Here is a 10651-nt window from a genome sequence, read left to right on the forward strand (position 1 = left end):
CCAAATATGGTTTTAAATATGGTTCTGTTGGATTGTTTTAATGCTGACTTTTCTGTTGTACTATAGATAAGTTAGGAAAAGCTACTGGATATTTAAATTCAAAACATGCTGCATTGAGTTTATTTTTTACTTACAATACAATATTGAATACATTATAACAGAACCAGTTTGATACAGATTTAACTTGAATCGTTAGATAAGTATTAGCGTTAGAATAGTAACAAGACTACCACTTCAACTTATATACTGTAACAAGGGATAAAAATGTAATTTGATTATAGGTAACAAATGAACTGATCTCATTTGTTACAAGAATGCTGTTTACAACATAAAAGGAACAACTTTCTGAAATGCGATGCTAAAATCCCACTTGTAGGTTTGTCCACAAGATTTTAAAAGATTACATGATTTGTCGTTCAAAAGTCCTAAGCAACACGTAGATCCTTTAAGGAAAGACAAGGAATTAAGTACAAAACAGGAAAAACCCCAAGCTTTTCACATGGACGGTGTGTTGGCTGTGAAAATATGAACACTACACCATGGTACGAAGAGATGGGCCTTATCCCCATCACTAAACACACATTTCACTACAAAATGGATTACCTTGAAAAAAAACAACTAAGTGTGTCTCCAGTGTTCTCGCTCGCTACAGGGGAAAGCAGAATGTGGGTTTGTACTAGAAACAGGCAGGGAAAGCTGCTGCAAACCTGAGGATGCTCCCAGTGCTGTATGGCCCCACCCACCCTCTGCGGAACAGGCTGATTTACATTTTGGTATCAGAACCCTGTGTGTGTCCAAATAAACATCCATGGCCCTTACAGCTACCCTGCGGAGAATTTAGCTGTTACACACCTCCATCCTTCAGTTGAGCTTAAAATACAAGATCTTCACCCACCCTCACTCCAAGGGAGGTGATTTATTTGGTGGGTGTTCACCATAGAACTAGCGGGGGGGGGGGGTCCTTTATTTTTGGTATCTCCGAGTCCACTTCCCCACAACTGAGAACTACCTGCTAAAAGTGCATAACAGAGAACATAAAATATTGCACCAAAATATATTTTGCCCTTCACTTTTGTAAACATTTTCCTATGGGTGTGGTTTGCTTTATTCTTTGTCTGCTCACATTCTTCTATACGCACTTACCCAGTGTGAAATGGATAAAACATTTAAATGGTGTTAAAAGCTGGCTAAGGGGATTCACTGTTCACACCCAAAATAAACATGGTAAAATCGTCCAGTTTTAGACTGCTTCCTCTCATCTCAGGCTGTACTTCAGACTGGTCCATCCCTTTACTTCAGTATATGTGTACAGTAAGAAATTATTGAATTCCTCACTCGCAGGCATCTTAGCTTACCCATGATGCCCTTGTGTTTCCCTGATGATCATTAGTGTGCCCCCTGCAGTCAGGCAGTAGAGTAAGCGGCCTCGTCCGAGTCCGGGTCCTTCACGCTGTCTTCTCCGCTGCTTGGCGACAGGCAACTCAGGTCGGTCACTCCGGACTCCTGGTCGCTGTTGGTTGAAAGGTCAGGGTCGGAGCTCTTGAGCTTGTTGCGGGCCACTCCCTGCAGCAGGCTCTCTGGCTCCCCCCGGTGGCAAGGGAAACGGCCTGGTTTGTCCCATGGGGAGCCAGATGTCAGCCTGCTCTCATTCACTGTGCTCATCTTGGGAATGACGCTCATCGTACGCATCTTTCCCAAAATCGCCATTTTCTGCAATTTCATAAAAAGGGACAAGTCAAAATACATTTAAGTAAGTAAAATATACAATGTAAAGCGCATAGCTTCTGGTGCACAACTCCTTTTTAGACACCCACTATTTCCATCTTACACATCATTAAGAAACATGACAAGACAGGCTAAGAGGCAAAAGAGCTGATTGTTTTTGTTTTTCCAGTTAGCTTTCACGTTAACATAGCTGTTAATAACAAATGATCAGTTTTGAATTCACCAAGTTAAAACGATCCTATAATGCCTGAGAAAGTCAGAGCATTTCAGGGGTGATGTCTAGAAAGGGGTGTGCCACCGGCATGTGCTACATCTGCGTGTGCCTTGTTCGCTGGCAGGGTGGGCCGTCCCCCGCGGTACCTCCTGTTGGGCGCTAAGCTCCGCCTCCAGCTGCTGGGACTCCTCCCTCACGGTCGTCAGGACATCCGTCACCGTGGGTGGCCGCTGGTGGACCTGCTCCGAGCGGCAGTACATGCCCCTCCAGAACCTGAACAGAAACAGGTTTGAACTGGTACCTCTTCCCAGCTCAGTAAGTTCTCTCCCAGCAACACTGAGCCCCTCCCATCTGCTCCACTGCATGAACTCAGAACAGGAATACACTGCACAGGTGAACGGATTTAATCACTTATACAGCTACACTCCACTTCCCTCTGTGTCCCACAGAGGCAATGCAGAATAATGTAGAAAAGCTCCATTTAATGACCCCAAATCATTAATCACTTCTCTTCTCTAACCTACACATTTACATTTATTCATTTAGCAGACATACATCTCATAGAAAATACAATTCGTGCATTACATTAGTAGAAAGAGACACCACATGAAGGTGACAAAGGTTATGAGTTTGGATTAGAATTGGAAGCATTTCCCACTTGAAGCAGTAGGGGGCGGTGGCAGGCCGCAGCACTCCCTGGGTCTGGCTGTGGTCTGGCCTGTATAAAGGGTTGATGTAGTCAGCCCTGTTCATCCACAGATGAGCCCAGACTGAATGGGTCCTCTCCCTGACCCTATCAGAATAAAACTAATTACTGACACGAAGTATTCTGGTCAAGATGCAAAATGGTCTTTAACGAGACAAGAACCCAAAAGTGCCAGGGTGCAAGCACAAATTACTCTGGTCCCCCACCTGAGCTCCTCCCGCTCCTTCTGGCTGTTTCCCAAGAAGTTTCCAAACTGGCAGGAGTGAATCTGCTCGTGGAGGTGAAGGAGGAAGCGTTCGTTGTACTCAAAGGCACAGGGAAACTGGAGTGAGAGCTGCCATACACACTCCAGGAACTGGTCCATTACTGGAGATACTTCGCGAGGGTCACCATCCAGGTGGCCGTACCTGGTGATAGGGGAAGGGCCGCCTGAACAGTACTTCAAATACACTGGTTTCTTCTGCTGCACACAACTGAATTACGAATTTTAGAAGACAGTTTATCTAACTTCATTTTGTTCACATCTATTTTCTAAAACTTCTAAAGCATTTGCTGCAAACACAATCTATGTTTTAAGCCTGTGAGATGAGAGATGGTCCCAGAACAATAAACAGCAAATGAACGGAGTACGGGCAGAGGACCACCTTAATTCAGATCTCTTGGACCATCAGAGATTTGTTTTTGTTGTATTTTTTGCAGCTGGGAATTTGTTTTACTCTCCTCAGCTGCCTGATCTAAATAGCTAACTATGGCTGTTGCCATAATAACTGGATATCTGCATTGTTCCATTTCCATCTCTGATGTAGCACTCTTTGAAATATGTTCAAGGAGTAAGAAGAGTGCTCTTTAAAAATAAACTAAATAGAACCTGAAAACGGTTTGTGGGGACTATATAAGTAATTTTTAACGCATTAAAATAAGTAATTTAAAGTCAGAGGTCTTAATTTTTAAACTTCTGTTGATTGTGACTAGGGGGCGTGGTGGCGCAGTGGGCTTGGCCAGGTCCTGCTCTTTGGCAGGTCTGGGGTTTGAGTCCTGCTTGGGTTGCCTTGTGATGGACTGGTGTCCCATCCTGGATGCGTCCACTCCCCCTCCAGCCTTATACCCTGTGTTGCTGGGTTAGGCTCCAGCTCACCGTGACCCTGCTTGGGACAAGCGGCTTCAGCCAATGTGTGTGTGTGATTCTAAGTGGTTCAAGTGACTTTGGATTTACAATGAAACAGTTACAGACAGGCTTCCAATCTCTGCTGTGTTTGTATGTTGAGGAGCCAGTGTACAAATACTTTTCTATTTTCAGACTAAAGCACATTGTGAAAAGTCTAAAATAAAAAAAATCAGCCTCCTAACTGATGACTATAATACAAAAAGCAAGCAGTAATAATGCCCAAACGGATGAATAGCATAGGTTTCATATCCTCACCTGTGGGAAAACTTGTGCCCAAATGAGACCCAATCCCTCTCAATGAGTACCTGAGGTGAGAAGAAGCTCTTATTCCTTCACACTCCACAGACTCCATTGTGTTTTAGTAAAGAGATATAGATTATAGAAGAACTTCAACTTTTCTCCTCTGAGGAAGAGGAAACAGCAGGAAACTGACGAAACCCTCAATAATATCTCAAATCATATCAGTGTCAAACTTCTTAGGGTTGATAATTTTCAATGTCTCTAAACAGCACAAATTCATGTTATGATTAAGAACCTAAATGCTCATACGTTGAAAGCACTTTTTTCAGATTTCAACAGTACACATGTATAAACTCTCAGAGCTGACTCACATTCCAAAATCGTTTCTTGCCGTGGACATAGGTAAGAGCAAGGCCCAAAACTCATGATCTCTAACTGAAAAACACCACGACACATCCTCAAGTATTCACATGCCTTTTCTAAGAAATACAGCAATTGCATCATAGTGCCACTCTCTACCCAACTGTTACTGCAGAAAGAAGGTTAGTTAAAGATGGTTAAAACTCATTCAGATCAGGCCATGGGGAACAGTGATCTGGTGCTGTGGTGGAAACGCTACCATGAGTCCCTTCAAGGTCCGGTAGAAAGGATCCAGGAGAAGGCTGGCCACAGAACACGCTTGGGCGGTCCGGTCCCAGCCATCTGAACAGTGGACGAGCACACTGACGCCCTCCTCTGCTACTGCCTGCACATGGGAGACAAAGAAGGTAAACATGTAGACAGACAGACAGACACACACGATGCTGTCCACTGCCTGATGGCAACCCTGCTCCTAGAGCCCACCCAGGCACTCACTCTTGCAATGAAGACACCTGCATCCAGGATGGCCTTTATGTGCTTCAGCCAGCCTGAGTTCTCCAGTCCCCAGAGAAAGTCTGTCATGGTGGGTGAGCGAAGGTCACACACTGTAGGGGACACCACACAGCAAGAGAGGCTGGGCTTAGAAAGCTGCATCACTGGTCTTCACTGCCCTTGTTGACACATCCAGAGTCTTCTGTTCATCCCCCCTACTCACACACAAGCAGTGTGTAAGAGTCCAAATACTCCAGAGAACACAAGAGTCTTTTACACACCAGCAGAGAGGAGGAATTCTAAAGACCTCAATTCACTATACAAAACTGAGACCAGAATCTCTACTGCTCTCTCATGCAGTGTCATGCTCTCTGTCTGGAAACTTGAGGTTTCAGTGATCCACGAAGAAATTCAACCGCAGTAACTGACCAACACACTGAAGTGGATAAAATTACGACACAGAAAACACTGGCAAACATCTAAAAACTACACAGTTTGCATTCTTTTAAGGCCGCATGAGTCAAATGTCCTAAGTTGCGCAACTGGTGGTGTAAACTGCACTCTGCAAAGTGCTGTTCAGCATAAAACAAAAATGTCCACTAAATTTTTCAAAGCGGGGCAAAAGTTCAGAGTCAGCAGGCATGCTGCCTTCGTAACCCTGTGAAGATAATACCTTCGAACATCTTCTGCTGGCTGCTCCTCATCACGTGGATGTTCTCAATGCCAAGGAACTGGAATCTGATGTTGGAATAATTATCTTCATTTTCGTAGCCCTTTCCTGCTGCTCGATTGGCCATGGCATTCAGCTGCACATCAGAGAACGGGAACCAGATTCTCCGTCATCGTTCACGTTCCTCTGGAATGCTAAACTCTCTAGATTACTCCTATGAAAGACTTCCCAAATCCCTGAATAGACTGAACAAAAATTTACATGCTAATATAACATGTAACGTATACCCTCTTCTCTTTAGACAAGGACTACAGCCCTGAATACTGCCTCCATAGGCCCCTCATCCGCAGTGGTACCACTAAAGATGTGTTTCACTACTAGACAGATCTCACCTTGGGCCTGGTGTCCACCACGTACATGAACGAGCTGCCTGGGTTCGAGCTGGTGATGGCCTGCAGCATTTGCTCGTCTTCCAGGCAGCGTGCACTAAAGCCTGACAGCGGCTGGCTGCTGCGGCAGATGGTGGCCTGCATAGGGGGAGGGAAAGAGTCAACTTATGACACGGGGTACAGTCATGGTAACACACTTCTGTACTACTGGCTTGGAAGGCCAAGTGAGGAAGCAGTGGAGAGTGGCGAAGTGCAGCGACTCTCACATGGTTGTCCCGGTGGTAGTAGGTCAGCGTGGGGAACCGGCCCCTGCTGCGAAACTTGGAGCTCCCAACCACGATGGGGGTCGTGACTGACTTTGGGACGTACAGGTCGCTGGGATATGTGTCACACACCTGGGGAAAGAGTTATCTCAGTCTGTGCACAGAACGAGAGACAAAACTTTTCCCCGATAACAGCAGCTTGTACTTGCAGCCTTACTATAAACACTTGCTAGTCCTTTTATAATCAGTGTAAAACCATAACAGGTAATTACATTTACTTATTTAGTTGACGCTTTTATCCGAAGCAACTTACAATGTTAAGGTATTTACAATCATTTAGCCATTTATGCACCTGGTTAATATTACTGCAGCAATTTAGGGTAAGTACCTTGCTCAAGGGTAGTACAGCCAGAGGGGGGATCAAACCTGTGACCCCTGGGTCCAAAGGCAGCAGCTCTAACCACAACGCTACCAGCTGTCTCATTACTTAAGGCATTCTTGAGTGTAAAAATACAGATGAGACCCTCTAAAATCCAGAAACTTACTATCGGTGTAAAAATAAGAATGAATCATATGTAGAAAAGCTTTCATACTGCCAAAATTCTAATGAATATCCAAGCACAGAAAACATAAGTGAACTGGCTTTGCTATGAAGCAAGAGAATAGCTGTTATCTGCTCACCTATGACTAAGCACTTTTTCCAGCCTGAATCACTTTCTCAGAGCACGATGGCACTGAGCACACAGAGCTCGGGTGTGACGGTACCAACCCTGTAGGCTCTCAAGAGCTTTGCTGTGATAGTACTGACCACACAGTCAATCACAGAGACAGTAGTGACCCTGTAGTCCATGACACGGTTTTGCTATAACGATAACAATCATGTAGTCACTTACAGAGCTTTGATGTCACAGTACAGACTCTGTACATACCATACAGAGCTATGGCAAGACAGTACTGACCATACAGCTACACACTGACCCTGTAGTCCCGATTGGCCATCGTGAGCTGCCAGAGGTGGTTAGGAAGCCCCATGCGGCGGTATTCCGCCTGGAGATCAATGGCGCTCCAGCCTTCCTCACGAGCCTCCTTATCCGTATTGGGGTTGAAGGAAAAACAGTAGAGCTCTGCATATCGCTCTGGATGGATGGAGTAACAAAGGTGAGGAGAAGCTCATGTGAGACACAGTTTTGACTGATGACCATTGGTCACAAAAGGACCTCAGCAACTCAAGTGATTATTGCATGCAAGGGGGGGGAGAAAAAAAAAAAAAAAAAAAAAACATTTCATAGTGTTAGAAATACTGTGTTCGACCCATAAAAGCAGGACCTGCATCAGTAAACGCCCATCTCTAAAAATGAGGCCTGCTGACCAACTCAGCAGCACAGTAACAAACTGACAGAGACATCCCTTCTGACCTGGTCGTGAGAGGCGTGTGAGTGAGGCGTGGACATCCTGGCAGTCCTTCTCCTGGGGGATGATAAACTGGAACACCTGGAAGTTTCTGCAGCGAAGGAGTAAGGGGCATCCAGCCGGGGTTGTGGGAAGCTTCTCGACCAGACACACCAAGCTGTGCAGCACCTTCACACCACGGACACAACAGAAGGTGCCAGAGATTATGCTCGTCTATAGGATAACAAGGACTGTCCCTAAGGTCACGGGGACAACCATGCCAAGGTCTCAGATCATGGGGGTAAAAATGGCAGTTTCTCGGGATGGCCATCGGATCAGCTTGTGCCAGTGAAAAAGCATCACACCCAGAACTATCCCAGTAAACAAAGCTGAAGCGATGAGTAATGTGTGCAATTTGTACAATTTCCTGTGAACTCTAAATAATTCATAATTAAAATGACGAACTACTGTCTTTGTCAACCATCAAATTAGGAGAAACGTTACACATTTTACATTACATGTATTTATTTAGCAAACGCTTTTCTCCAAAGCAACTTCCAATGAGCTCTATGTAGTGTTATCAGCCTACACACCTTATTCACTAGGGTAACTTACCCTGCTAGATACACTACTTACAATGGGTCACTCATCCATAAATCAGTGGAACACACTCTCTCTGTCACTAACACACTATGGGTGAACCTGAACAGCATACCTTTGGACTGTGGGAGGAAACCCACAGAAACACAGGGAGAACATGCAAACTCCACACAAACTGAGTTGGGATCGAACCCACGTCCTCTCGCACCACCCAAGTGCTGTGAGACAACAGCGCTACTCACTGTGCCGCCCGTGCATTTTTGGCTTAATCACACACGTCATATTTAATACATCCCTTTTATTCCCTAACAAAAGCATCAAAGGATAGGATCCCATCCAGGGTGTACCCAGCCTCAGAGCCTACATTTTCAGGAGAGACTCTGGACAAGTGGTTACTGAGGATGGATGGACGGAGGGACGGACAGATGGATGGACAGAATGGCAACACAGCAGTTTAACACACACAAGCAGCTGTAAGTTTACAACTCAAACATCACATGACGGTGAAACTCAAGGAAAGCAGAAGGTCCACCAAGGCCCTAAATGCTCTTCATTCTTCAAGAGCTGCAGGGAGGTGCGTGCGAAAGCAGAGCAGCGCCGCCGTGTCCCGGAGCCCATTTACCCAGGTCTCCCGGTGCCGCTCGGCGTCGTGCTCCACGAAGATGGAGTGACTGGCGGTCAGGTAGAGAGTTCCTACGCAGGGCTTCCTGGGAGATGCCCTGTCAATCAAACTGACATGTTCTACCTGGAAACAGAGAGAAAGAGAAGTAAACACACATTTGATTTCCACAAACAGCACAAACTCAAATGGCCACACTGAGCAGCCACCTGAACAGAGCAAAACGCAATTAAAATATTCACACTCACAGTGTGAGTCACCTCACTTTTCAGACTGTTACACGTGGACTGAGGTGCAGCGCTCTGGTGAAGGACCCTACGCCTGTTATGGAACTGCTGCAGAAACGCGTCACGGTCACGGTCACCCACCAACGGCGGGAGCGCGCGCCCTGCCCGCTCCCTCAACCGCTGCACTCAAATGATACGGGTGAAATGTGACGTGTGTGCACGAGCCGCAGAGAGAGCCCGGCGGGCGCGCGCACCCTCACCGGCTCGTGCAGGTACGACGTCACGAGCCGGCGAAAGGCAGGCATCGGGGTGGGGGGGGAGAAAAGAAAAAAGCGCAGCCTCGCGCCGCCACGCGGCACAGGTTCGCATCGCCATGTTTTTGTTATCGCGCCCTCATAAAATATCGTATTCATTTTTTTTTTTCTATCTGACGCGAATGTTACACGCGTTATCGAGCTAATCGCCTCAGATATTCTTCACACGTAAACGAATCGTCACTGTCACGACATGGCCGGCCTCCGTCCACACGCAAATAATAAATAGATATGTTATGTACACGAAACAGGAAAATTGTGCTCGTTTATGACGCAAACGATTATGTTTAAGCCCTGCTGAAAGTAACGCTGAAATAATCATGTGGGTACGAGGCGTCGGAACCTGAACAATAATGAATGGTGGCGAACTCAGTTCGTCGATGCGCAGCGCCCGGGCGGCGTTTTCTTAGGAAAACCTTAGTGAGACGTTAAATTAGTACAATTTAAAGAATAAAATAAAACATTAAAAAAACCTTCCTCACACAGTGACGGCTTCGTCATTCTATGACATTAGATGAGGAGAAGGCGGTTATTCGTACCTTTGGTGTTCGGATGTGCTCCATGATTGGCGGACCGGTCGCGCTCACATCGAGGGACGCGTCGGGATGGATGATGATGATTATTATTATTATGAAGAATATTCCTGAGTACGATGACCGAAGATGAGTGACGATGCTCTCTGCTCATGGAGTCGCGGGTCCTGCAGGTCCAGTCGTCGGGCGCCCGCGCGAGGATGCGAGGCTCGTGGTAGAACCCGGCTCTGCGCGGCGGGAGGAGAAGCGGGGGGGGCTGCTCACGTGCTCCTCTCGTTACATTTATTATACATGATATTGCCACACGTTATACCCACGCATGACTGTTTATTTTACTACAGTTATTTCTGAAAACGTAAATTACATCCAACTGCCAATGAAATGAGCCACATCATAATAATTATGATAATTATCGACATCCTATATTATGGGTAGGTTTACAGAATAGTCATTTTTACACGTTCCTAATTCATGTCCTGATTTATCATATTGTGTGACTAGAGGAACTTGAAGGCGCGAGATGTGCACCTGTAACCTTCCGCCCAGTATTTGGGTTTAACTACAGCGCTACTTGTTGACACTCTAGGGTAAAATGACCATGTTTTGTCATTCATTGTCCATTTCCTGGTATTCTTAGAGTTTATGAAATTTTAATCCACCGCCACCCCCCCCTCAGGAATCAGGTGCGTTCCGTGCGGCGCACTCCCAGCAGCCCTATCCGTCCGATACGGACACGTCACGTGGG

General features: G+C 46.1%; 1 protein-coding gene across 3 annotated transcripts; it reads right to left on the minus strand.

The window, feature by feature from the left end:
* Positions 1 to 113: 113 nt before the first annotated feature.
* On the minus strand, positions 114 to 10450 carry mtmr7b (myotubularin related protein 7b). 3 transcript variants are annotated; one of them, XM_018736107.2, is made up of 15 exons: positions 10435 to 10450; positions 9913 to 10133; positions 8836 to 8958; positions 7640 to 7802; positions 7203 to 7360; positions 6228 to 6356; positions 5965 to 6099; positions 5576 to 5708; positions 4906 to 5015; positions 4670 to 4795; positions 4066 to 4115; positions 2852 to 3052; positions 2598 to 2732; positions 2086 to 2212; positions 114 to 1710 (listed from the first exon to the last, which is right to left on the minus strand). In XM_018736107.2, exons 2-15 carry the CDS (start codon positions 9934 to 9936, stop codon positions 1405 to 1407), a joined length of 1920 nt encoding a protein of 639 aa, XP_018591623.2. In that variant the 5' UTR covers positions 9937 to 10133; positions 10435 to 10450; the 3' UTR covers positions 114 to 1404. The 3 variants fall into 3 exon arrangements, with proteins under 3 accessions (XP_018591623.2, XP_018591621.2, XP_018591624.2); XM_018736105.2 differs by lacking the exon at positions 10435 to 10450 and having other exon boundaries at positions 9913 to 10250; XM_018736108.2 differs by lacking the exon at positions 10435 to 10450 and having other exon boundaries at positions 1557 to 1710; positions 2049 to 2212; positions 9913 to 10252.
* Positions 10451 to 10651: the final 201 nt, after the last annotated feature.

The sequence above is a fragment of the Scleropages formosus genome, chromosome 16 (genome assembly GCF_900964775.1).
Source record: "Scleropages formosus chromosome 16, fSclFor1.1, whole genome shotgun sequence".
NCBI classification, from domain to species: domain Eukaryota; kingdom Metazoa; phylum Chordata; class Actinopteri; order Osteoglossiformes; family Osteoglossidae; genus Scleropages; species Scleropages formosus.

Excerpts from the sequence above, each read along its gene's own strand:
- mtmr7b (XM_018736107.2), bottom strand. The coding sequence starts at position 9,936 with ATGGAGCACATCCGAACACCAAAG. Across the intron at positions 5,709-5,964 it reads TGGTGGACACCAGGCCCAAG|CTGAATGCCATGGCCAATCG; the intron begins GTGAGATCTGTC and ends TCTGATGTGCAG. Across the intron at positions 2,213-2,597 it reads ACCGCCCCCTACTGCTTCAA|GTTCTGGAGGGGCATGTACT; the intron begins GTGGGAAATGCT and ends GTTTCTGTTCAG.